Source organism: Salvelinus namaycush, unplaced genomic scaffold (genome assembly GCF_016432855.1).
Source record: "Salvelinus namaycush isolate Seneca unplaced genomic scaffold, SaNama_1.0 Scaffold142, whole genome shotgun sequence".
In the NCBI taxonomy this organism is placed as follows: Eukaryota; Metazoa; Chordata; class Actinopteri; order Salmoniformes; family Salmonidae; genus Salvelinus; species Salvelinus namaycush.
In genome coordinates this window covers 278,673-306,106 of record NW_024058142.1, presented here as the reverse complement: position 1 = coordinate 306,106, position 27,434 = coordinate 278,673, and the positions used below count along the sequence as shown (strand labels likewise).

General features: G+C 43.5%; 1 protein-coding gene across 1 annotated transcript in view; it reads right to left on the bottom strand.

Moving 5' to 3' along the window:
* The window catches only part of LOC120036668 (RNA-binding protein Musashi homolog 2-like), a 306,714-nt gene that overhangs the window by 30,697 nt on the left and 248,583 nt on the right, over nucleotides 1-27,434 (bottom strand). The window contains exon 7 of the mRNA XM_038983054.1: nucleotides 17,909-18,028. Within this exon, the coding sequence (XP_038838982.1) occupies nucleotides 17,909-18,028 (120 nt within the window). The remainder of the gene's footprint in view (nucleotides 1-17,908; nucleotides 18,029-27,434) is intronic.

The window sequence follows — 27,434 nt, the reverse complement described above, 5'->3', positions numbered from 1 at the left end:
CTAGTCCTCTAGTCCATTACACATAACGACATGACAGAGGCTAAACACAGGCTCTATCTAGTCCTCTAGTCCTCTAGTCCATTACACATAACGACATGACAGAGGCTAAACACCGGCTCTATCTAGTTCTCTAGTCCTCTAGTCCATTACACATAACGACATGACAGAGGCTAAACACAGGCTCTATCTAGTCCTCTAGTCCTCTAGTCCATTACACATAATGACATGACAGAGGCTAAACACAGGCTCTATCTAGTCCTCTAGTCCATTACACATAATGACATGACAGAGGCTAAACACAGGCTCTATCTAGTCCTCTAGTCCTCTAGTCCATTACACATAATGACATGACAGAGCTAAACACAGGCTCTAATCTAGTCCTCTAGTCCTCTAGTCCATTACACATATATGACATGACAGAGGCTAAACACAGGCTCTATCTAGTCCTCTAGTCCTTCTAGTCCATTACACATAACGACATGACATGAGGCTAAACACAGGCTCTATCTAGTCTCTAGTCCTCTAGTCCATTACACATAACTGACATGACAGAGGCTAAACACAGGCTCTATCTAGTTCTCTAGTCCTCTAGTCCATTACACATAATGACATGACAGAGGCTAAACACAGGCTAATCTAGTCTCTAGTCCTCTAGTCCATTACACATAATGACATGACAGAGGCTAAACACAGGCTCTATCTAGTTCTCTAGTCCATTACACATAATGACATGACAGAGGCTAAACACAGGCTCTATCTAGTCCTCTAGTCCATTACACATAATGACATGACAGAGGCTAAACACAGGCTCTATCTAGTCCTCTAGTCCCTCTAGTCCATTACACATAACGACATGACAGAGGCTAAACACAGGCTTATCTAGTTCTCTAGTCCTCTAGTCCATTACACATAATGACATGACAGAGGCTAAACACAGGCTCTATCTAGTCCTCTAGTCCTCTAGTCCATTACACATAACGACATGACAGAGGCTAAACACAGGCTCTATCTAGTTCTCTAGTCCTCTAGTCCATTACACATAACGACATGACAGAGGCTAAACACAGGCTCTATCTAGTCCTCTAGTCCTCTAGTCCATTACACAAACGACATGACAGAGGCTAAACACCGGCTCTATCTAGTTCTCTAGTCCTCTAGTCCATTACACATAATGACATGACAGAGGCTAAACACAGGCTCTATCTAGTTCTCTAGTCCTCTAGTCCATTACACATAATGACATGACAGAGGCTAAACACAGGCTCTCTATCTAGTCCTCTAGTCCATTACACATAACGACATGACAGAGCTAAACAACAGGCTCTATCTAGTTCTCTAGTCCTCTAGTCCATTAACATAAGACATGACAGAGGCTAAACACAGGTCATATCTAGTTTCTCTAGTCTCTAGTCCATTACAACTAAACATAAGACATGACAGAGGCCAAACACCGGCTCTATCTAGTTCTCTAGTCCATTACACAAACGACATGACAGAGGCTAAACACAGCTCTATCTAGTTCTCTAGTCTAGTTCTCTAGTCCATTACACATAATGACATGACAGAGGCTAAAACACAGGCTCTATCTAGTCCTCTAGTCTTCTAGTCCATTACACATAACGACATGACAGAGGCTAAACACCGGCTCTATCTAGTTCTCTAGTTCTCTAGTCCATTACACATAACGACATGACAGAGGCTAAACACAGGCTCTATCTAGTCTCTAGTTCTCTAGTCCATTACACATAATGACATGACAGAGGCTAAAACACCGGCTCTATTAGTCCTCTAGTCCTCTAGTCCATTACACATAACGACATGACAGAGGCTAAACACCGGCTCTATCTAGTCCTCTAGTCCATTACACATAATGACATGACAGAGGCTAAACACAGGCTCTATCTAGTCCTCTAGTCCTCTAGTCCATTACACATAACGACATGACAGAGGCCAAACAAAGGCTCTATCTAGTTCTCTAGTTCTCTAGTCCATTACACATAACGACATGACAGAGGCTAAACACAGGCTCTATCTAGTTCCTAGTCTCTAGTCCATTACACATAATGACATGACAGAGGCTAAACACAGGCTCTATCTAGTCCTCTAGTCCTCTAGTCCATACACATAACGACATGACAGAGGCAAACACCGGCTCTATGTAGTCCTCTAGTCCATTACACATAATGACATGACAGAGGCTAAACACAGGCTCTATCTAGTTCTCTAGTCCTCTAGTCCATTACACATAATGACATGACAGAGGCTAAACACCGGCTCTATCTAGTTCTCTAGTCCTCTAGTCCATTACACATAATGACATGACAGAGGCTAAAACACCGGCTCTATCTAGTCCTCTAGTCCTCTAGTCCATTACACATAACGACATGACAGAGGCTAAACACAGGCTCTATCTAGTTCTCTAGTTCTCTAGTCCATTACACATAACGACATGACAGAGGCTAAACACCGGCTCTATCTAGTTCTCTAGTCCTCTAGTCCATTACACATAACGACATGACAGAGGCTAAACACAGGCTCTATCTAGTTCTCTAGTCCTCTAGTCCATTACACATAACGACATGACAGAGGCTAAACACAGGCTCTATCTAGTTCTCTAGTCCTCTAGTCCATTACACATAACGACATGACAGAGGCTAAACACAGGCTCTATCTAGTTCTCTAGTTCTCTAGTCCATTACACATAACGACATGACAGAGGCTAAACACAGGCTCTATCTAGTTCTCTAGTCCTCTAGTCCATTACACATAACGACATGACAGAGGCTAAACACAGGCTCTATCTAGTTCTCTAGTCCTCTAGTCCATTACACATAACGACATGACAGAGGCTAAACACAGGCTCTATCTAGTCCTCTAGTTCTCTAGTCCATTACACATAATGACATGACAGAGGCTAAACACCGGCTCTATCTAGTCCTCTAGTCCTCTAGTCCATTACACATAACGACATGACAGAGGCTAAACACAGGCTCTATCTAGTTCTCTAGTCCTCTAGTCCATTACACATAATGACATGACAGAGGCTAAACACAGGCTCTATCTAGTCCTCTAGTCCTCTAGTCCATTACACATAACGACATGACAGAGGCTAAACACCGGCTCTATCTAGTTCTCTAGTCCTCTAGTCTATTACACATAATGACATGACAGAGGCTAAACACAGGCTCTATCTAGTTCTCTAGTCCTCTAGTCCATTACACATAATGACATGACAGAGGCTAAACACAGGCTCTATCTAGTCCTCTAGTCCATTACACATAACGACATGACAGAGGCTAAACACAGGCTCTATCTAGTTCTCTAGTCCTCTAGTCCATTACACATAACGACATGACAGAGGCTAAACACAGGCTCTATCTAGTTCTCTAGTCCTCTAGTCCATTACACATAATGACATGACAGAGGCTAAACACAGGCTCTATCTAGTCCTCTAGTCCATTACACATAACGACATGACAGAGGCTAAACACAGGCTCTATCTAGTTCTCTAGTTCTCTAGTCCATTACACATAATGACATGACAGAGGCTAAACACCGGCTCTATCTAGTTCTCTAGTCCTCTAGTCCATTACACATAACGACATGACAGAGGCTAAACACAGGCTCTATCTAGTTCTCTAGTTCTCTAGTCCATTACACATAATGACATGACAGAGGCTAAACACAGGCTCTATCTAGTCCTCTAGTCTTCTAGTCCATTACACATAACGACATGACAGAGGCTAAACACCGGCTCTATCTAGTTCTCTAGTTCTCTAGTCCATTACACATAACGACATGACAGAGGCTAAACACAGGCTCTATCTAGTCCTCTAGTTCTCTAGTCCATTACACATAATGACATGACAGAGGCTAAACACCGGCTCTATCTAGTCCTCTAGTCCTCTAGTCCATTACACATAATGACATGACAGAGGCTAAACACAGGCTCTATCTAGTCCTCTAGTCCATTACACATAATGACATGACAGAGGCTAAACACAGGCTCTATCTAGTCCTCTAGTCCATTACACATAACGACATGACAGAGGCTAAACACAGGCTCTATCTAGTCCTCTAGTCCATTACACATAATGACATGACAGAGGCTAAACACAGGCTCTATCTAGTTCTCTAGTCCTCTAGTCCATTACACATAATGACATGACAGAGGCTAAACACAGGCTCTATCTAGTCCTCTAGTCCATTACACATAACGACATGACAGAGGCTAAACACCGGCTCTATCTAGTTCTCTAGTTCTCTAGTCCATTACACATAACGACATGACAGAGGCTAAACACAGGCTCTATCTAGTCCTCTAGTTCTCTAGTCCATTACACATAATGACATGACAGAGGCTAAACACCGGCTCTATCTAGTCCTCTAGTCCTCTAGTCCATTACACATAATGACATGACAGAGGCTAAACACAGGCTCTATCTAGTCCTCTAGTCCATTACACATAATGACATGACAGAGGCTAAACACAGGCTCTATCTAGTCCTCTAGTCCATTACACATAACGACATGACAGAGGCTAAACACAGGCTCTATCTAGTCCTCTAGTCCATTACACATAATGACATGACAGAGGCTAAACACAGGCTCTATCTAGTTCTCTAGTCCTCTAGTCCATTACACATAATGACATGACAGAGGCTAAACACAGGCTCTATCTAGTCCTCTAGTCCATTACACATAATGACATGACAGAGGCTAAACACAGGCTCTATCTAGTTCTCTAGTCCATTACACATAACGACATGACAGAGGCTAAACACAGTCTCTATCTAGTTCTCTAGTTCTCTAGTCCATTACACATAATGACATGACAGAGGCTAAACACAGGCTCTATCTAGTTCTCTAGTCCTCTAGTCCATTACACATAATGACATGACAGAGGCTAAACACCGGCTCTATCTAGTCCTCTAGTCCTCTAGTCCATTACACATAACGACATGACAGAGGCTAAACACAGGCTCTATCTAGTCCTCTAGTCCATTACACATAATGACATGACAGAGGCTAAACACAGGCTCTATCTAGTCCTCTAGTCCTCTAGTCCATTACACATAACGACATGACAGAGGCTAAACACCGGCTCTATCTAGTTCTCTAGTCCTCTAGTCCATTACACATAATGACATGACAGAGGCTAAACACAGGCTCTATCTAGTTCTCTAGTCCTCTAGTCCATTACACATAATGACATGACAGAGGCTAAACACCGGCTCTATCTAGTTCTCTAGTCCTCTAGTCCATTACACATAATGACATGACAGAGGCTAAACACAGGCTCTATCTAGTCCTCTAGTCCATTACACATAACGACATGACAGAGGCTAAACACAGGCTCTATCTAGTTCTCTAGTCCTCTAGTCCATTACACATAATGACATGACAGAGGCTAAACACCGGCTCTATCTAGTTCTCTAGTCCTCTAGTCCATTACACATAACGACATGACAGAGGCTAAACACAGGCTCTATCTAGTTCTCTAGTCCTCTAGTCCATTACACATAACGACATGACAGAGGCTAAACACAGGCTCTATCTAGTTCTCTAGTTCTCTAGTCCATTACACATAACGACATGACAGAGGCTAAACACAGGCTCTATCTAGTCCTCTAGTCCATTACACATAATGACATGACAGAGGCTAAACACAGGCTCTATCTAGTCCTCTAGTCCATTACACATAATGACATGACAGAGGCTAAACACCGGCTCTATCTAGTTCTCTAGTCCTCTAGTCCATTACACATAAGAACATGACAGAGGCTAAACACAGGCTCTATCTAGTTCTCTAGTTCTCTAGTCCATTACACATAATGACATGACAGAGGCTAAACACAGGCTCTATCTAGTCCTCTAGTCTTCTAGTCCATTACACATAACGACATGACAGAGGCTAAACACCGGCTCTATCTAGTTCTCTAGTTCTCTAGTCCATTACACATAACGACATGACAGAGGCTAAACACAGGCTCTATCTAGTTCTCTAGTTCTCTAGTCCATTACACATAACGACATGACAGAGGCTAAACACAGGCTCTATCTAGTCCTCTAGTTCTCTAGTCCATTACACATAATGACATGACAGAGGCTAAACACCGGCTCTATCTAGTCCTCTAGTCCTCTAGTCCATTACACATAATGACATGACAGAGGCTAAACACAGGCTCTATCTAGTCCTCTAGTCCATTACACATAACGACATGACAGAGGCTAAACACAGGCTCTATCTAGTTCTCTAGTCCATTACACATAACGACATGACAGAGGCTAAACACAGGCTCTATCTAGTCCTCTAGTTCTCTAGTCCATTACACATAATGACATGACAGAGGCTAAACACCGGCTCTATCTAGTCCTCTAGTCCTCTAGTCCATTACATATAACGACATGACAGAGGCTAAACACAGGCTCTATCTAGTCCTCTAGTCCATTACACATAATGACATGACAGAGGCTAAACACAGGCTCTATCTAGTTCTCTAGTCCATTACACATAACGACATGACAGAGGCTAAACACCGGCTCTATCTAGTTCTCTAGTCCTCTAGTCCATTACACATAATGACATGACAGAGGCTAAACACCGGCTCTATCTAGTCCTCTAGTCCATTACACATAACGACATGACAGAGGCTAAACACAGGCTCTATCTAGTCCTCTAGTCCTCTAGTCCATTACACATAATGACATGACAGAGGCTAAACACCGGCTCTATCTAGTTCTCTAGTCCTCTAGTCCATTACACATAATGACATGACAGAGGCTAAACACCGGCTCTATCTAGTCCTCTAGTCCTCTAGTCCATTACACATAACGACATGACAGAGGCTAAACACAGGCTCTATCTAGTCCTCTAGTCCATTACACATAACGACATGACAGAGGCTAAACACAGGCTCTATCTAGTTCTCTAGTCCTCTAGTCCATTACACATAATGACATGACAGAGGCTAAACACAGGCTCTATCTAGTCCTCTAGTCCATTACACATAACGACATGACAGAGGCTAAACACAGGCTCTATCTAGTTCTCTAGTCCTCTAGTCCATTACACATAATGACATGACAGCGGCTAAACACAGGCTCTATCTAGTCCTCTAGTCCATTACACATAACGACATGACAGAGGCTAAACACAGGCTCTATCTAGTTCTCTAGTTCTCTAGTCCATTCCACATAATGACATGACAGAGGCTAAACACCGGCTCTATCTAGTTCTCTAGTCCTCTAGTCCATTACACATAACGACATGACAGAGGCTAAACACAGGCTCTATCTAGTTCTCTAGTCCATTACACATAACGACATGACAGAGGCTAAACACAGGCTCTATCTAGTTCTCTAGTCCTCTAGTCCATTACACATAATGACATGACAGAGGCTAAACACAGGCTCTATCTAGTTCTCTAGTCCATTACACATAACGACATGACAGAGGCTAAACACCGGCTCTATCTAGTCCTCTAGTCCTCTAGTCCATTACACATAATGACATGACAGAGGCTAAACACCGGCTCTATCTAGTCCTCTAGTCCATTACACATAATGACATGACAGAGGCTAAACACAGGCTCTATCTAGCTCTCTAGTCCATTACACATAATGACATGACAGAGGCTAAACACAGGCTCTATCTTGTCCTCTAGTCCATTACACATAACGCTCCACAACATGTATCAAAGGGTACAAACATGAAATAAACCAACAAATAATAAATAAATAGCCCTTTTGATGAGATGTTAGGAAACATAGAGGTGATTTGTTGCTGCAGGGAATCATTGTGCTGTGCTTTCCCTTCAGTGGATGTTAATGTGAGGCCAGGAAAACCCTTAAACAATAGCGATGGCCAACAATCATTGTACACTATAGTTACATCATCACATTCAGTAACATAGGGCCACTATAGTCGCCCAAACACCCCCTGTCGTGTGACAACCATGATACAGTCTCCCATTTCAGTATCATCTATTAAAAACAAGAATTACAAAATAATATAGTAATAACAAACGATCAAGACTAGGTGGCCTTTCTCTCCAACATCCTACCAAACACACACCTTCTTAATTGGGGGGCCATTACTCATCTCCACAACAAATGTATGTGGCTCTGGGTTGCCGTGGCAACGGGATGGGGACTATATAGGCTCAGTGGAGTGGATCTTTGAGGGAGCGTTCCCATTTATGATTATAATCGCCCTCCTCCTCTTCTCTTCTCCTCAGCATGCCGTGTGTATGGAGGACGGATGAAGTCCATTCTGACCACTTCCATCATGGTCATCACCATTACTATCAAAATCACTGTCATCATCCTCTTCACAAGTCTGTTTACCAGTCTGTTTATCTACATGAGCACCTCCAGTCAAGATTTTAATTTCATGTTTCAACGGGTGCTTTCAAAACTTTTGAAATGCTGATAATGTCACGGAGAATGCTAGCATGTACTTCCACTTTGTGTCATGATGAATGAAAAGCCCTTTCGTTAACATGTCTGGGTCTACTGCCAAGCCTCTCGTCTAAACGTTGTGCCTAATGGAGAGAGAAATGCTTAACACCTGTCCTGTCAGCAACATTATTCACACTATTGTGTGTTGATGTTAGCGAGAAAAAACTAAACATTTAAAAAGCTCTTCCATAGAAAGATAGTGGAAGAGTTGACAAGTGGCCTGGAGGACTGGTGCCAACCTTGGAAATAACATTTCACACAATCACCTGCCTCAGGCCACACTGTCAGAGGCACTGGATCCATTTGAGAGGGTGTGTGTGTGTGTCTATTTTCTCAAACAAAACCCTGTCTCATTCAGTCACGCACACTGACCTTGCAAGTACACACCTGCACACACACATGTACAAACCCATTCAGGCAGGCACAAGTGTGCACGCATGTGTAGGCACAGAGCAGTGCAGATCTCTTCAGAAAAAGTGAATAATACACTTGTCAAATGTGCTTCAAAATTAGCTTTGAATTTCAGAGCATCTGCAATTAGCTCCATTTCCACCTAAGTCATTTGAAAAGATGAGGCTCTCTTTCTGTTATGCCTGGAGTGGCTTTCAGTCCCCGTCTCAAACACCATTTCTTAACGGAATAGGTGACTAATTAACAAAGGACAAGTTCTTTTCAGCCTGCGATGGCAGTTCATAAATAATTGCTAGATAATGGCTCCTCATTTTGTGCTCTGATAGGCTGGCATTATGATAGTTACTAGATGATATATTCTGGATATTCACAGGCAGAGGAGTACTGCCATCCATCCACAGACACAGCGCTACAGCCCTTATATCTTCATTCAACACGCTTTCACATCCACAGACCACATACACACACAAACACACACACATATACGAACACACACTTTCGTGCATCACAGGCAATCAAACTCCATGAGAATAGAAGGAGGACTGTTGGTAGAGAACTGTTGGTAGAGAACTGTTGGTAGAGGACTGCTGGTAGAGGACTGCTGGTAGAGGACTGCTGGTAGAGGACTGCTGGTAGAGGAGCCGGGTAGAATTGGGCAGACACATATATCTATCTTCATCATGCGGGGAACAGGCGTCGGAGAGCTACGTGGTTCATTTTCACACCCTCTGGGCTCTGGGTAGGGGAGTCGGGGTGGCCTAGTTTGAGTGAACAGTCTGTTTTCCTTTGGAGTGATTCTGACATAGCTGTCCATCAGGGGGTGGGAAGGGGGGATGTTATAGAGATGGGGGGAAGCTCGACCCATATAGGAGAGAGAAGGCAGAATGGACAGGAGATTTCAGATTATTGTTACTGATTGAGGGATGGCGATCACCTGAATGGAATGATCACCTGCAGCTCTAGAGGGAGGGGGAGAGAAGGAGGTACTGTAAGACGGGTAAAGAGACGCTAGCGTCTCGTTCCATTCTCCTCCGACTCAACCTCACTTTCCAGACACGTCCCCTCAACAAATGACAAGGGAATACTAAATTATCCAGTGGGCATGTTTAGGCTGCATTTAGAACTGAGGTCAGTCACTGGTTGGACCAGTGTGTCAGCTGCCTGGGACACATGAATAGAAATCATGTCCCAGAGTGCCACACAGCTTCAGCTCTGAGCTGTTGCAAATCACATCAATGTCGTAATCACACAGGAGTCTGCCTAAAGGAAATGACCAAACCTTCTGTGTATAATAATGAGGGGATACATTTAGCCTCAAACGCTCCAGATCCCTCCTAGATACCAGCTTTTGAGCTTGTCATCAAGAACAACTAACGACCAACAACTACCATGCAGATACGGTAAGTGAATCATGGATACCATGTCAGCTTGCAGCAGTACATACAAGAACACAGAAAACAACAGTAGCTAGTAGTGATGCACCGGTATGACATTTTCGGCCGATACCAATATCCAATATTTTCCTTGACAAAAAATCTGATACCGATAACCGATATTAAACATTTTAGTGGCCTATTAAGCATTCTAGTACAGTTAAATAGTTAACAAACACACATGGACACAGCGGTCTAAGACACTGCATCTCAGTGCAAAAGGCGTCACCACAGTCCCTGGTTCGAATCCAGGCTGTATCACATCCGGCCGTGATTGGGAGTCCCATAGGGCGAAGCACAATTGGCCCAGCGTTGTCCGGGCCGTCATTGTAAACAAGAATTTGTTCTTAACTGACTTGCCTAGTTAAATAAAGTTTACACACACACCACACTATTTTGTTGGCATTTACGTATGTCTCCATTACCAGTAAAACATGATCAAAACCTATTTCTTTCACTTACTTGCTGTGCTGTTTCGTTGTTCATTTGTTCAGTCGTTTGATTCTCAACCAGGATTTCTATGGAACACCGTTTGGGTCTTTGACGTGTCAAAAAACACTATTTGATTTGTCAAATAAGCTTGTTGACCAATCAGGACCTGAACAGGACTGCACATCACATAATAATGCGTTCATAAATTTTTTACGTAGTTATTACACATTGATTACACTATCACTCGTATTTCATATGTCACAACGATTCATCGATACGTATGCTATGATGCTGGTAAAGTTGTCTCACGCACCTACAGTGCTGGTCATAAAAAAAAGCTAGCTAGCTCATGGATGCAAACAATGTTCTTCCCCAAAAACATAGCAAAACGACATCTGTTTCAGTAGCTATAGTTAGCTAGCTAATAACAGTGACGCTATTACTGTGTAACTCCGGTAGGGCAACATCGGAAAAATAGCGCACTTGGTAGTGTGTACTGGTGCTCGACCAGTCGGCGAAAGCCAACATCACCCACGACAGAGAACGGTTGATTGTCAAGTGCAATGAATTCCATTATCTTGGCTTTAATGGATTTCGCCTTTGAGTTGTCTCGCTGAAATTTTCTTACTCTTTCAAATGACTGCTCGACTTCTTGATGGCTCGATCCCCACAGCAGACATTGTGGGCTAGGTTAGGAATGCTGTTATGCAAGTGTAGCGCAAAATTTTATGTGGCGTCATTACGTCATGTACCTACGTTATATACAGTTGAAGTCGGAAGTTTACACTTAGGAGTCATTAAAACTCATTTTTCAACCACTCCACAAATTTCTTGTTAACCAACTATAGTTTTGGCAAGTCGGTTAGGACATCTACTTTGTGCATGACACAAGTCATTTTTCCAACAATTGTTTACAGTCAGATTATTTCACTTACAATTCACTGTATCACAATTCCAGTGGGCCAGAAGTTTACATACATTAAGTTGACTGTGCCTTTAAACAGCTTGGAAAATTCCAGAAAATGATGTCATGGCTTTAGAAGCTTCTGATAGGCTAATTGACATCATTTGAGTCAATTGGAGGTGACCCTGTGAATGTATTTCAAGGCCTACCTTCAAACTCAGTGCCTCTTTGCTAGACATCATGGGAAAATCAAAAGAAATCAGCCAAGACCTCAGAAAAAAAATTGTATACCTCCACAAGTCTGGTTCATCCTTGGGAGCAATTTCCAAATGCCTGAAGGTACCACGCTCATCTGTACAAACAATAGTACGCAAGTATAAACACCATGGGACCACGCAGCCGTCATACCGCTCAGGAAGGAGACGCGTTCTGTCTCCTAGAGATGAACGTACTTTGGTGCCAAAAGTGCAAATCAATCCCAGAACAACAGCAAAGGACCTTGTGAAGATGCTGGAGGAAACCGGTACAAAAGTATCTATATCCACAGTAAAACGAGTCCTATATTGACATAACCTGAAAGGCCGCTCAGCAAGGAAGAAGCCACTGCTCCAAAACCGCCATAAAAAAGCCAGACTACGGTTTGCAACTGCACATGGGGACAAAGATCATACTTTTTGGAGAAATGTCCTCTGGTCTGATGAAACAAAAATATAACTGTTTGGCCATAATGACCATTGTTATGTTTGGAGGAAAAAGGGGGACGCTTGCAAGCCGAAGAACACCATCCCAACTGTGAAGCACGGGGTTGCAGCATCATGTTGTGGGGGGTGCTTTGCTGCAGGAGGGACTTGTGCACTTCACAAAATAGATAGCATCATGAGGTAGGAAAATTATGTGGATATATTGAAGCAAAATCTCAAGACATCAGTCAGGAAGTTAAAGCTTGGTCGCAAATGGGTCTTCCAAATGGACAATGACCCCAAGCATACTTCCAAAGTTGTGGCAAAATGGCTTAAGGACAACAAAGTCAAGGTATTGTAGTGGCCATCACAAAGCCCTGACCTCAATCCTATAGAACATTTGTGGGCAGAACTGAAAAAGTGTGTGCGAGCAAGGAGGCCTACAAACCTGACTCAGTTACACCAGCTCTGTCAGGAGGAATGGGCCAAAATTCATCCAACTTATTGTGGGAAGCTTGTGGAACGCTACCTGAAACATTTGACCCAAGTTAAACAATTTAAAGGCAATGCTACTTAATACTAATTGAGTGTATGTAAAATTCTGACCCACTGGGAATGTGATGATAGAAATAAAAGCTGAAATAAATCATTCTCTCTACGATTATTTTACATTCTTAAAATAAATTGGTGATCCTAGCTGACCTAAGGCAGGGAATTGTTACTAGTATTAAATGTCAGGAATTGTGAAAAACTGAGTTTAAATATATTTGGTTGAGGTATATGTACACTTCCGACTTCAACTGTACACCTTAGCCAAATACATTTCAACTCAGTTTTTCACAATTCCTGACATTTAATACTAGTAACAATTCCCTGTCTTAGGTCAGTTAGGATCACCAATTTATTTTAAGAATGTAAAATGTCAGAATAATCGTAGAGAGAATGATTTATTTATTTATCAGAAGCTTCTAAAGCCATGACATAATTTTAGGGAATTTTCCAAGCTGTTTAAAGGCACAGTCAACATAGTGTATGTAAACTTCTGACCCACTGGAATTGTGATATAGTGAATTATAAGTGAAATAATCTGTCTGTAAGCAATTGTTGGGAAAATTACTTGTGTCATGCACAAAGTAGATGTCCTAACCAACTTGTCAAAAATATACACTGCTCAAAAAAATAAAGGGGACACTTAAACAACACAATGTAACTCCAAGTCAATCACACTTCTGTGAAATCAAACTGTCCACTTAGGAAGCAACACTGATTGACAATAAATTTCACATGCTGTTGTGCAAATGGAATAGACAACAGGTGGAAATTATAGGCAATTAGCAAGACACCCCCAATAAAGGAGTGGTTCTGCAGGTGGTGACCACAGACCACTTCTCAGTTCCTATGCTTCCTGGCTGATGTTTTGGTCACTTTTGAATGCTGGCGGTGCTTTCACTCGTGGTAGCATGAGACGGAGTCTACAACCCACACAAGTGGCTCAGGTAGTGCAGCTCATCCAGGATGGCTCATCAATGCGAGCTGTGGCAAGAAGGTTTGCTGTGTCTGTCAGCGTAGTGTCCAGAGCATGGAGGCGCTACCAGGAGACAGGCCAGTACATCAGGAGACGTGGAGGAGGCCGTAGGAGGGCAACAACCCAGCAGCAGGACCGCTACCTCCGCCTTTGTGCAAGGAGGAGCACTGCCAGAGCCCTGCAAAATGACCTCCAGCAGGCCACAAATGTGCATGTGTCTGCTCAAACGGTCAGAAACAGACTCCATGAGGGTGGTATGAGGGCCCGACGTCCACAGGTGGGGGTTGTGCTTACAGCCCAACACCGTGCAGGACGTTTGGCATTTGCCAGAGAACACCAAGATCGGCAAATTCGCCACTGGCGCCCTGTGCTCTTCACAGATGAAAGCAGGTTCACACTGAGCACATGTGACAGACGTGACAGTCTGGAGACGCCGTGGAGAATGTTCTGCTGCCTGCAACATCCTCCAGCATGACCGGTTTGGCGGTGGGTCAGTCATGGTGTGGGGTGGCATTTCTTTGGGGGGCCGCACAGCCCTCCATGGGCTCGCCAGAGGTAGCCTGACTGCCATTAGGTACCGAGATGAGATCCTCAGACCCCTTGTGAGACCATATGCTGGTGCGGTTGGCCCTGGGTTCCTCCTAATGCTGTAGGTATGCACGGTAGCTTTGACATCAGTTTTTAACATCGGCGTTAAACTAGACATCGGGCCGATACCGATGTTGGCATTTTTAGCTAATATCGGTCGATTCCGATATGTTCACCGATATATTGTGCATCCCTAGTAGCTAGTATCTATGACTACGTCCACCACTACCATGACCACTACAGGTGGCATGCACTAAAGTCAGACTTATACATAGTACAGGGATCAGGGACAACAGGAGGAACAGACATACGTGACAGAAAGGTTGTATCTTTGTACATAAAAACACTCTACATCTAATAAAGACAGGATGGAAGGGAGAGAGAGAATGAAAGAAAGAAATAGAGTGAGAGCAGACAGAATATGCAAAGAGGAAGAAGAGATGAGAGAAGCTAGTTTAGAACAGAGAGGGAAGGATGGAGGGAGAAGAGGACATAGTCAGGAGGAGTGAGGGGGTAGTAGGGTGTGAACAAACCTTCTGGCAGGCAGGCAGAGTGCACCCAGGGGAGTGTGTGAGGTGAGCAGAGAAGGAGTGTCCCAGTCAGGACCATAGGCTCTCTGCAAGGCCCAACCAAGTCAGAGACAGAAACAACTGGTCACATTCACCACCAATCACAAACTCCCATCGCTCCCATCTCTCTGTATGTCCTTTTACCAGTGTACCTCTAAGCACAAAGGGTTTTGAATTGGTTTCTTCTTCACTGAGTGTGTGTGTGTGTGTGTGTGTGTGTGTGTGTGTGTGTGTGTGTGTGTGTGTGTGTGTGTGTGTGTGTGTGTGTGTGTGTGTGTGTGTGTGTGTGTGTGTGTGTGTTTTTCCTTCACTATGTCTCTCACAGACATTTCCACTGTCTACCAACAGCACCTTTGGTTTGAGTTTGATCTACACTGCTGGTCTTCTGCACTAGACAACTTTGAAGCAGGCCATGTTCTATTAGAAGAGTGTGGTCATCTATAAGCACATTCTGCTCCGGTTTAATAACTTCAAAACAGAAGAATCTGACGTGAAATTGTTCCTGACTTTGCTTTGAGAGATTTATTGGTGAAAGGGGAAAATAATATCATGAAATCTTAATCTAGATAAAGAACGGCATCATGATCTGAGGATTGCGGGTGGATCAAATGTGTATTTCTCGTCTTAAACACTATTGTTTTCTAGCAGCAGATCCAACTGATTAGCAGGTCCAACATCCCTACACCCCTATAGCACTGCTCCCTCTATCAGATGAAATAATATTTAATCTAGACCATGATACCTTAGGGCACGTCAGGGGGAGGCTGGGTAGGCCTGGGGGACCCCTGGGGGGCTAAGAGGGGGTATCCTGTACTGACACGCGTGTGTTTGATGGGTAATGTGTTAACATCTTCCTCAGGTTTCACTGCCTTGTCACCCTCTCCTTTTTCAATTGCAATTCAAAACCCATGTCTATAGTTAAGTATTGAATATTGTGATAGCTTATGTTTCAGATTAGGTCAAATTATCTTTTGTATAAATAAATAATCTGTCATAACAACAGCCTAACAGGATCCCATACAGGGTCCTTTGTAACCTACTGGTGCTCTGTGAACAGAACCAGTTGTATGGAACAGATGTGCTTCGAGGACCTACATCTGCAAACATCCGCTGAATCACTTCAAAACATTCAAACACATGACTGTCTTGTTCTTGATGATGAGTGAGTTACAGTAACAACACAGAACTTGAGCCAATGGCAGGAGGGCTCAGCCATTAGTATGTCATTATTACTGTGAGAGCCATCCTTTAGCATCACATAAAAAATAGTTAGCATGGTGGCTAAACTACCCAAATACAAGTATATATGAAAATTCCATCTGCTCAATCACTTCAGACAATATCTTTGCAGAGGGGCGTGGGTAAACTCATGTCTCTTGGTAGTAAGTACTAGATGAAGTTGCAGGGAAAGGTCAAGTCTAAATGTCAGCCCTGTGGGCCCTGTTGGTCCCTGGCCTTCCCTTCTGGTTCTCCGTGAGCGTGATAGAGTGACAGAATCATCCAGGAGACAGTCAGTGGAAGAGCTGGAGCAACATACTGTACTGTAGCCAAGGGCTAGCTCTGTTACTGGCTCTCTGACTCGCCAAACTCAGCTTAGCTGTATTGCCTATGCCAGCCCTGCACTAACTTGGATAAACCCAGTCTAGTCTAACCATAGCCTTTATACTTGCCCCGGTCCTCATCCCCCAGACCCACCTAGGTCATAAGGCATCAAAGTGAGGTCTCTGCTTTGATTTCTCATATCAGGTGCATGTGTGTGTGTGTGTGTGTGTGTGTGTGTGTGTGTGTGTGTGTGTGTGTGTGTGTGTGTGTGTGTGTGTGTGTGTGTGTGTGTGTGTATATGTGTGTGCATGTGCGTGTGTGAATAGTGAGTTTGTGTGTGTGTGTGGTGTGTGTTAGGCTGAACCTCCAAGCCTAACTGTAAGGGGCCAGGCTTTCTGACAGACAATTAGAGTGCCCGATCATTTTCCCTCGCAGCCAAAATGCCATCTGTCAATTCCAGCCACACCGCTTGTTTTTCTCCAGTGTTGATTTACCTTTATATTTCCGTGTCTGTGGACAAAATCAGTGTGATTGATTAAGCTATCGTACTAGCCAATCAACGGCCAGGGAATAAAAAAATCAACAAGTGAACCAATTTAAGCAGACCCTTTTATCCAAAGCGACTTACAGTCACGTATGCATACATTTTATGTATGGGTGGTCGTGGGAATTGAATCCACTACCCTGGCATTACAAGCGCCATGCTCTACCAACTGAGCTACAAGTTGGTAGAGCGTGGCACTACAAAGAATCTGGACTCTCATGATGCTGGCTTGGTTATTCAGAGACTGGATGGTCTTATAGGGGCGAGCCGTATCCCAACTTGAGATTTGTGTGGAACTAAGACTTTTGAGTAAACTCATCGATATCAATAGGACATTTGCACAAAGGTTTCAATTGCACATGCTGATTTCAAGTTAGGAGCCTTCTCTGATAGAGGTGTATGAGTGATATGACCAACACATGAGAAATCAACATCCTGCTCCCTGGATTTGCAGTCACATATTGTACTGTGGAGGTACATTACAGTAGGTAGTATTCCTACCTATCAAACACAGAGCTGACAGGTATAGTAGCTCTGTAACAAGACAACTAAAGACTGCTACCCTGGTCCTGTCCTCACCCTCTGTCTATTCTAGCCAGTGCAGAGGCAAGTGAGGAGAGAACAGGGAGTTTAGCATCCTCCTTCTATCCTCTCTTGTCTATGAAGCGTGTATGTGTATGTGTATGTGTGTGTGTGTGTGTGTGTGTGTGTGTGTGTGTGTGTGTATGCAGCAGGTGAGAGAGGAGTTATCGGCGGCCAGTGAGAGCAGAGCATGGATCGTAGCAGTAGCCACACAGAATACCGACAGAGCGTTTACCTGCCCCTGCGTTCTGCTGGTATGCCATGTAGCCACCTCTTCCACGGGCCCCCCTACCTGAGCCACGCACTGCCGCCACTGCCGCTGCTGCCACCGGTCCATACGCCGTCGCTGGGAAGCCTGGGGGACAGATGGGGACAAGGCATCAGTGTGTGTGGGAGAGAGAGTGTGTGTGAGGGGTCGGATTGTGTGAAAGAGATTGAGTGTGTGTGTGACTGTGTGTGTAGGGTTGTGTGAGAGAGAGTGCATGTTTTTGTCTGCGTGTATGGGTTGGGGGTTGGCTCGTGTGAGAGAGAGCGACTGTGAGTGTGTGTTAGCGTGTGTATCTCTCTATATGCCCAGTAACTGGGATTAGTTTTGGATTAGCAAGTGACATTGCTTTCTAACATGAGGAAAAGACGAGTGAGGGAATCTTCTAGTTGGCAAGCTGTATCAGGGGGAGGGACCAGTCTTCCAGATCCTCAAGAACAGGAAATAAAGTGTTAACTTGGAAACATAACCAACATCATGCACCATGAAGACCGATATGGACATTTGGAACACGCTCGCACACTTTGTAGTCCACTTAAGTCATTTATCTCGCTGGCTTCGTGCGCACTGTGCAGAGGAAGGGAGGAGGAAGGGAAAGAGAAAGCCGTAAAGTCGGGAGAGCGAATCAGCCGCAGTTGTCAGCCGGCGAGGTTTATGCCTTGGAACTCAACCAATCAGAGGGATAATTTGGTCTCCAGGCAGCGTGAACGGCTGTTGCAGCCCCGGCGGACCACTGGGCCTGGGGAACGAGGGAGGAACAGGGGGATGGAGGGATGATTTGTGGAAGAAAGGTGACTCTGGGTAAACTTGGCATTATTATGGGTCTGTGCATCTGAGATTCATCGCTTGGTTCTGAGTGCCCTTTGGGTGGAGGTTGGCTGGGACAGGAGGACACAGGTTGAGGAGATTCTAGATAGAGGAGAGGAGAGTGTGCATATTTAAATGTTCCTTGCTTTAAAGTGTTACAGCATTGTTCCCAATATTCATAATACAATGAGGCTCAATTGTCTGTGGCTTGAAAGCACACAAGTATTTTTCTGCTCTTCATTATCTCTTTCCCTGTCAATTATCTAACTTGCCAACGAATACAACAAAGAAGACGTCTCCACAGCATTCTACAAAGATCCTTACATGCAGTATGCACTCAGTTAAACAATGCATAGGCCAGTCAATAGGTAGACTGTGGACAATAGCCTTCTAATGTACATCTTTGTGGTTACCTATTCACACAAAGAAGAGGGAGTTGCAGTTGGCCAACTATTCAGCTACTGTTTAGGCTTTGATAAGCAACGGTAACCAGTAAAGTGGTTCGCTTTGTCAAAAATACAATTGTAGCCTTTGATAATAAAGGGATTGGGAAAGGGTTTTTAGTAAAGTTGAGCATGAACATGGCTGAAAGCTGCTGTGTCTGTGTGTGAGGGAGAGTGCGTGAGTGAGTGAGTGAGTGAGTGAGTGAGTGAGTGAGTGAGTGAGTGAGTGAGTGAGTGAGTGAGTGAGAGAGTGAGAGAGAGAGAGAGAGAGAGAGAGAATTAGAGAGAGTTAGAGAGAGAGAGAGAGAGAGAGAGAGAGAGAGAGAGAGAGAGAGAGAGTGAGTGAGTGAGTGAGTGAGTGAGTGAGTGAGTGAGTGAGTGAGTGAGTGAGTGAGTGAGTGAGTGAGTGAGTGAGTGAGTGAGTGAGTGAGTGAGTGAGTGAGTGAGTGAGTGAGTGAGAGAGTTAGAGAGAGAGAGAGAGAGAGAGAGAGAGAGAGAGAGTTAGAGAGAGAGAGTTAGAGAGAGAGAGAGTGTGAGAGTGAGTGAGTGAGAGAGAGAGAGTGAGAGAGAGAGAGAGAAAGAGTGAGTGTGAGAGAGAGAGAGAGTGAGTGAGTGTGAGAGAAGGAGAGAGAGAGAAAGAGTAAGTGTGAGAGAGAGTGAAAGAGTGAGTGTGAGAGAGAGAGAGAGAGACAGAGAGAGAGAAAGAGTGAGTGTGAGAGAGAGAGTGAAAGGGTGAGTGTGAGAGAAAGAGAGAGAGTGAGACAGAGAGAGAGTGAGTGAGAGAGAGCGCTCAGAGCAAGCGAACACGAACCAGCTCCAGAGTGTGTGTACTCGCCCGTCGAGGGTCTTTGACTTTGACTGGATCTACCGTGTTCAAACATCATAATTAAATAACATCATTATAGAGGGAGACAATGGAAGACCCAGCGAGGAGGACGAGTACTCAGTCAGTCAGTGGTTAGTTATTATGATATAAATATAATTACAGACCATCTCTCTCACTAATTAAAACATCTTTGGCTGCAGAGGGCTATTCATGATAAAGGGCCCAGACACAATGGAGCAGTGACATTGGCAGATAGTTGCCATCAGATAGGAGGGATGCCATGTAATTCACTCTTTGTCTTCTCTCTTATTAAACAAAGCCAGTCCCCATCCTGTTCTATTAGGGGACTTAATAACCTCTGATGTGGTGCTAATATATAACCAACAAATTGGAATTTAGGATGAGATTATGTCTGAACAAAGGCCTGAGTTGACGTGTAATTTTGAGAGGGGAGACGCCAGTGCGCATATGATAGGATAGTGAGCTGTCCGCAGGAGGAAGTTATTGAGCGATGTGGTGCCCTTGGCTTGAGGCAGGCCCACTCACTAGACCGTCCACAAAAAGCCACCAGGAGTAAGGGCAGAGAAAGAGGACGAAAGCAATGAGTGGAAACGAGGTGCTAGCCAGGGAGAGGAAAAACAGAGCTGGTGGAGGTAAGTGGGCCTGAATGCTGTGCTCTGAGGGGCTGTGTTAAGGGGTGCTGGGGGTTAAGAGGAACACTGTGGTGTCCAGGATGAGGTGGTTCCCCTACTACAGGGACATTCCATGTGTAAGGGCCTGGAGGTCAATGTGGAGGAGGACCATGCCGAGAGAGAGAGAGACTGGCTGGTAGATACGGTCATGATGAACAGAAATATAGCTCTTTCTTTCTTTCTTTCTTCCTGTGGCAGCACAGTTGGGTAAGATTGGACAAGTATGCTTTTCACACTGTGTTCATACTGAGCTTGGATTCTCAAAGGCATACAAATTATTTGCTATCTGCCCTCCAATTTCCTCAGACATCAAGCCAAACATTTCACAACGAATGCCAAATATTTCACGAGACAAAAAAAGTGTCAATATTTGTTTCTCCTTCACTGCCAATGTTGCGACTCGGCAACCTGTAGTCTCTGTGTTCCAAAGTTGGCGTTCGATGGGCAAAGTTGTTGAGAGAGATAAGGTGTTGGGGATTAGCTGGGTTAATTAATAGATCTTAGGGCAGCTGTGGAGGTTCATTGTTTTGTATTCACAGACTGCAGAGACGCTGCCCAGGAGAGCCTCAGCGACATTAAATCAATTTCATGGCTCCGTTATTACTGGAGAGATAAAGCCAATATTTAGCTGGTAGTTTCTGCAGGTTTCTATATATTTAGCTGGTAGTTTCTGCAGGTTTCTATATATTTAGCTGGTAGTTTCTGCAGGTTTCTATATATTTAGCTGGTAGTTTCTGCAGGTTTCTATATATTTAGCTGGTAGTTTATGCAGGTTTCTGTATATTTAGGTGGTAGTTTCTACAGGTTTCTATATATTTAGGTGGTAGTTTCTACAGGTTTCTATTTATTTAGGTGGTAGTTTCTGCAGGTTTCTATATAATTAGCTGGTAGTTTCTGCAGGTTTCTATATATTTAGGTGGTAGTTTCTGCAGGTTTCTATATATTTAGCTGGTAGTTTCTGCAGGTTTCTATATATTTAGGTGGTAGTTTCTGCAGGTTTCTATATATTTAGCTGGTAGTTTCTGCAGGTTTCTATATATTTAGCTGGTAGTTTATGCAGGTTTCTGTATATTTAGCTGGTAGTTTCTGCAGGTTTCTATATATTTAGGTGGTAATTTCTACAGGTTTCTATATAATTAGCTGGTAGTTTCTACAGGTTTCTATATATTTAGCTGGTAGTTTCTGCAGGTTTCTATATATTTAGGTGGTAGTTTCTGCAGGTTTCTATATATTTAGCTGGTAGTTTCTACAGGTTTCTATATAATTAGCTGGTAGTTTCTGCAGGTTTCTATATATTTAGCTGGTAGTTTCTACAGGTTTCTATATAATTAGCTGGTAGTTTCTGTAGGTTTCTATATAATTAGCTGGTAGTTTCTGCATGTTTCTATATAATTAGCTGGTAGTTTCTACAGGTTTCTATATAATTAGCTGGTAGTTTCTGCAGGTTTCTATATATTTAGCTGGTAGTTTCTACAGGTTTCTATATAATTAGCTGGTAGTTTCTGCAGGTTTCTATATATTTAGCTGGTAGTTTCTACAGGTTTCTATATAATTAGCTGGTAGTTTCTGCAGGTTTCTATATATTTAGCTGGTAGTTTCTGCAGGTTTCTATATATTTAGCTGGTAGTTTCTGCAGGTTTCTATATATTTAGGTGGTAGTTTCTACAGGTTTCTATATATTTAGCTGGTAGTTTCTGCAGGTTTCTATATATTTAGCTGGTAGTTTCTACAGGTTTCTATATAATTAGCTGGTAGTTTCTGCAGGTTTCTATATATTTAGCTGGTAGTTTCTGCAGGTTTCTATATATTTAGCTGGTAGTTTCTGCAGGTTTCTATATATTTAGCTGGTAGTTTCTGCAGGTTTCTATATAATGAGCTGGTAGTTTCTGCATGTTTCTATATATTTAGGTGGTAGTTTCTGCAGGTTTCTATATATTTAGGTGGTAGTTTCTGCAGGTTTCTATATATTTAGCTGGTAGTTTCTGCAGGTTTCTATATATTTAGCTGGTAGTTTCTGCATGTTTCTATATAATTAGCTGGTAGTTTCTGCAGGTTTCTATATATTTAGCTGGTAGTTTCTACAGGTTTCTATATAATTAGCTGGTAGTTTCTACAGGTTTCTGTATATTTAGCTGGTAGTTTCTGCAGGTTTCTATATATTTAGCTGGTAGTTTCTGCAGGTTTCTATATAATTAGCTGGTAGTTTCTGCATGTTTCTATATAATTAGCTGGTAGTTTCTGCATGTTTCTATATAATTAGCTGGTAGTTTCTGCAGGTTTCTGTATAATTAGCTGGTAGTTTCTGCAGGTTTCTATATATTTAGCTGGTAGTTTCTACAGGTTTCTATTTATTTAGGTGGTAGTTTCTGCAGGTTTCTATATATTTAGGTGGTAATTTCTACAGGTTTCTATATATTTAGCTGGTAGTTTCTGCAGGTTTCTATATATTTAGGTGGTAATTTCTACAGGTTTCTATATAATTAGCTGGTAGTTTCTGCAGGTTTCTATATATTTAGCTGGTAATTTCTACAGGTTTCTATATAATTAGCTGGTAGTTTCTGCAGGTTTCTATATATTTAGCTGGTAGTTTCTACAGGTTTCTATTTATTTAGGTGGTAGTTTCTGCAGGTTTCTATTTATTTAGGTGGTAGTTTCTGCAGGTTTCTGTATAATTAGGTGGTAGTTTCTGCAGGTTTCTATATATTTAGCTGGTAGTTTCTGCAGGTTTCTATATATTTAGCTGGTAGTTTCTGCAGGTTTCTATATATTTAGGTGGTAGTTTCTGCAGGTTTCTGTATAATTAGGTGGTAGTTTCTACAGGTTTCTATATATTTAGGTGGTAGTTTCTGCAGGTTTCTATATAATGAGCTGGTAGTTTATGCAGGTTTCTATATAATGAGCTGGTAGTTTCTACAGGTTTCTATATATTTAGGTGGTAGTTTATGCAGGTTTCTATTTATTTAGCTGGTAGTTTCTGCAGGTTTCTATTCATTTAGCTGGTAGTTTCTGCAGGTTTCTAGTCATTTAGCTGGTAGTTTCTGCAGGTTTCTATATAGGCCCCGCTGCTTGGCTTGTAGGGAGCTGCGCTGCCTTGTTCCCCCGTATCTCTAGCCCTGTCTCTCTTCTCTGTTACCTCTCCTCTTTGTCTAGCACTCCTAAATCTCCTTGTTATGTTTGTGTTTCTATATCTATACCAACCCTCAGGCTCTCTTCCCCTTTTGTCTCTCCCCCATCTCTCTATCTCATACACCTTCTCTCTTTCCCTGAACAGCAGACACCTTCTCTCTTTCCATGAACAGCAGACACCTTCTCTCTTTCCTTGTACAGCAGACACCTTCTCTCTTTCCCTGAACAGCAGACACCTTCTCTCTTTCCCTGAACAGCAGACACCTTCTCTCTTTCCCTGAACAGCAGACACCTTCTCTCTTTCCCTGAACAGCAGACACCTTCTCTCTTTCCCTGTACAGCAGACACCTTCTCTCTTTCCCTGAACAGCAGACACCTTCTCTCTTTCCCTGAACAGCAGACACCTTCTCTCTTTCCCTGAACAGCAGACACCTTCTCTCTTTCCCTGTACAGCAGACACCTTCTCTCTTTCCCTGTACAGCAGACACCTTCTCTCTTTCCCTGAACAGCAGACACCTTCTCTCTTTCCCTGTACAGCAGACACCTTCTCTTTTTCCCTGAACAGCAGACACCTTCTCTCTTTCCCTGTACAGCAGACACCTTCTCTCTTTCCCTGAACAGCAGACACCTTCTCTCTTTCCCTGTACAGCAGACACCTTCTCTCTTTCCCTGAACAGCAGACACCTTCTCTCTCACCCTGAACAGCAGACACCTTCTCTCTTTCCCTGTACAGCAGACACCTTTTCTCTTACCCTGAACAGCAGACAGAGGTATGTGGGGCTCCTGCAGCCCAAATAAGAATGAATGGGCCAGCGCTGCACTGCAGAGACCATTGAGTCCAGTGCACACAGGAAGTCTGATTTAATTCTTCCTGACAACTAAAACCAAACCAGGGCTGTGAGGGAGGGAGGGCTGTGAGGGAGAGAGAGTGAAAGAGAGAGGGAGGCCAGACAATTGTGATTTAGAATAGATTTTAAACTATGACAGCCGGCAGTTCTCTGGAACAAGGAGTTCTGGGGCATCATCAGCAGGCTGAACTATGTTCCATTGGTTGTTAACTTCTCTAGGGTAGGGGGCAGCATTCGGAATTTTGGATGAAAAGCATGCCCAAATTAAACTGCCTGCTTCTCGGGCCCAGAAGATATGATATGCATATAACTGGTAGATTTGGATAGAAAACACTCTAAAGTTTCCAAAACTGTTAAAATAGTGTCTGTGAGTATAACAGAACTGATTTGGCAGGCGAAAACCTGAGAAAAATCCATTCGGGAAGTAGTTTTTCTTTTGGTTTTGTAGTTTTCTATTCAATGCCATTACAGTATCCATTAACTTAGGACTCAAATTGCAGTTCCTATGCCTTCCACTAGATGTCAACAGTCTTTAGAAATTGTTTCAGGCTTATATTCTGAAAAATGAGGAAGTAAGAGCAGTCTGAATGAGTGGACCCTAAAGTGTCACAGCCCGTGAATTGGCCGGTGAGGCTGAACAGAACTCACAACCATGTTTCCAGATGAGTGGCAGATGCGCTTATCGTTCAATAGAAATGTTTTGGACCACTGCCTATGGCTTGAGAGATCAGAGATGGTATTCTGAAGGTTTGCACTTCAGTTGGCCTCGCTCTCTCCATCCTACTCTCATGATGTCCCAGAGCGTGCCAAAGTGAACTGAATGTTGTGGTTAAAATGCTCCCACATCTTTTGAAAACGTGCACATTTATCAATACTGTGAAGCCAATCATGTGGATGGATCAACAATTTCAAATTAGTATATGTTCGGTAATGGGGCTACTTTACGTAAAGTGTTACCTGTGTAGCAGCGTTAATGTTAGCTGCCAATTGCAGGCTTTTGCCCTCCCCCCCAAAAATAATAATAATAATAATAATATGAAAAGCCGATTAAACAGTTGCTGGCCAAAATGAACGGCAGAAAAAACATCCATTGAAAAATAATGCTGTTTATTCATGGATGGAAATACCAGTCGATGTACAGTGCATTTGGAAAGTATTCAGACCCCTTGACTTTTTCCACATTTTGTTACGTTACAGCCTTATTCTAAAATTGATTGAATTGTTTTTTGTTCCCCACCATCAATCTACACACAAAGCAAACATTTTTTCTCTCCAAATGTATAATAAAAAAACTGAAATATTACATTTACGTAAGTATTCAGACCCTTTAGTGAGTACTTTGTTGAAGCACCGTTGGCAGCGATTACTGCCTTGAGTCTTCTTGGGTATGACGCTACAGGCTTGGCACCCCTGTATTTGGGGAGTGTCTTCCATTCTTCTCTGCAGATCCTCTCAAACTCTGTCAGGTTGACTGGGGAGCGAAGCACAGATGTTTTCAGGTCTCTCCAGAAATGTTCGATCGGGTTCAAGTCTGGGCTCTGACTGGGCTACTCAAGGACTTTCAGAGACTTGTCCCGAAGGCGCTCCTTGGTTATATTTATCCTACCATTTCTACGGTTCTGCGTGCCAGTTATGATTTTCATATGCACACTTTCATGGAAAAGTTTTATTTCAATAATAACGTTTTCGTTTCTCAAAATTGTCAAGTGGTTAATCAAAAAATCTGAATTAAAATTATATAATCTAAAAGTTAAGTCAACTAATGCGAGATCACCAGCCTCTGTTTTATGGACACAAGATCCGTTGGCGGCTTAAGAAATGAGCCGGAATTCTTACTGGTTGGTAGGTTTTCAAATACTTATGTCATTGTAACGACTCTCGTCGTTGGTTGAAGGAGAGGAGGACCAAATCGCAGCATGGTATGTATCCATATTTATTTGAATACTTCTTTTACACGAACAAAAACAATAAACAAAACGAAACCAACGACGCTACAGTCCTGAACATGTGAACCTATAAAACAAAGAACGCAACGAACAGGAACAATCACCCACAAACAAACAGTGAACACAGCCTACCTAAATATGGTTCCCAATCAGAGACAACGTAAAACACCTGCCTCTGAGAACCATATCAGGCCAATCAGACACACCTAAACCAATGAGACACCAAAACATAGAATATACCCACCCAGCTCACATCCTGACCAACTAAACAAAGACTAAACAAAGGAAATAAGGTCAGGAACGTGACAGTACTCCCCCCCCAAGGTGCGGACTCCGGCCGCAAAACCTGAACCTATAGGGGAGGGTCTGGGTGGGCATCTGTTCACGGTGGCGGCTTTGGCGCTGGACGTGGCCCCCACCCCACCATAGTTAATCCCCGCTTCCGTGGCCTCCTCCTATTGACGACCTACCAACATAACCCCACTGTACTGATGGGCGCCTCTGGACAGAGGGGCAGCTCCGGACTGAGGGGCAGCTCCGGACTGAGGGGCAGCTCCGGACTGAGGGGCAGCTCCGGACTGAGGGGCAGCTCCGGACTGAGGGGCAGCTCCGGACTGAGGGGCAGCTCCGGACTGAGGGGCAGCTCCGGACTGAGGGGCAATTCCGGCATCGCCGGCGTGACAGGCAGCTCTGGCAGCTCCTGGCTGGCTGACAGCTCTGGCGGCTCCTGGCTGGCTGACAGCTCTGGCGGCTCCTGGCTGGCTGACGGCTCTGGCGGCTCCTGGCTGGCTGACGGCTCTGGCGGCTC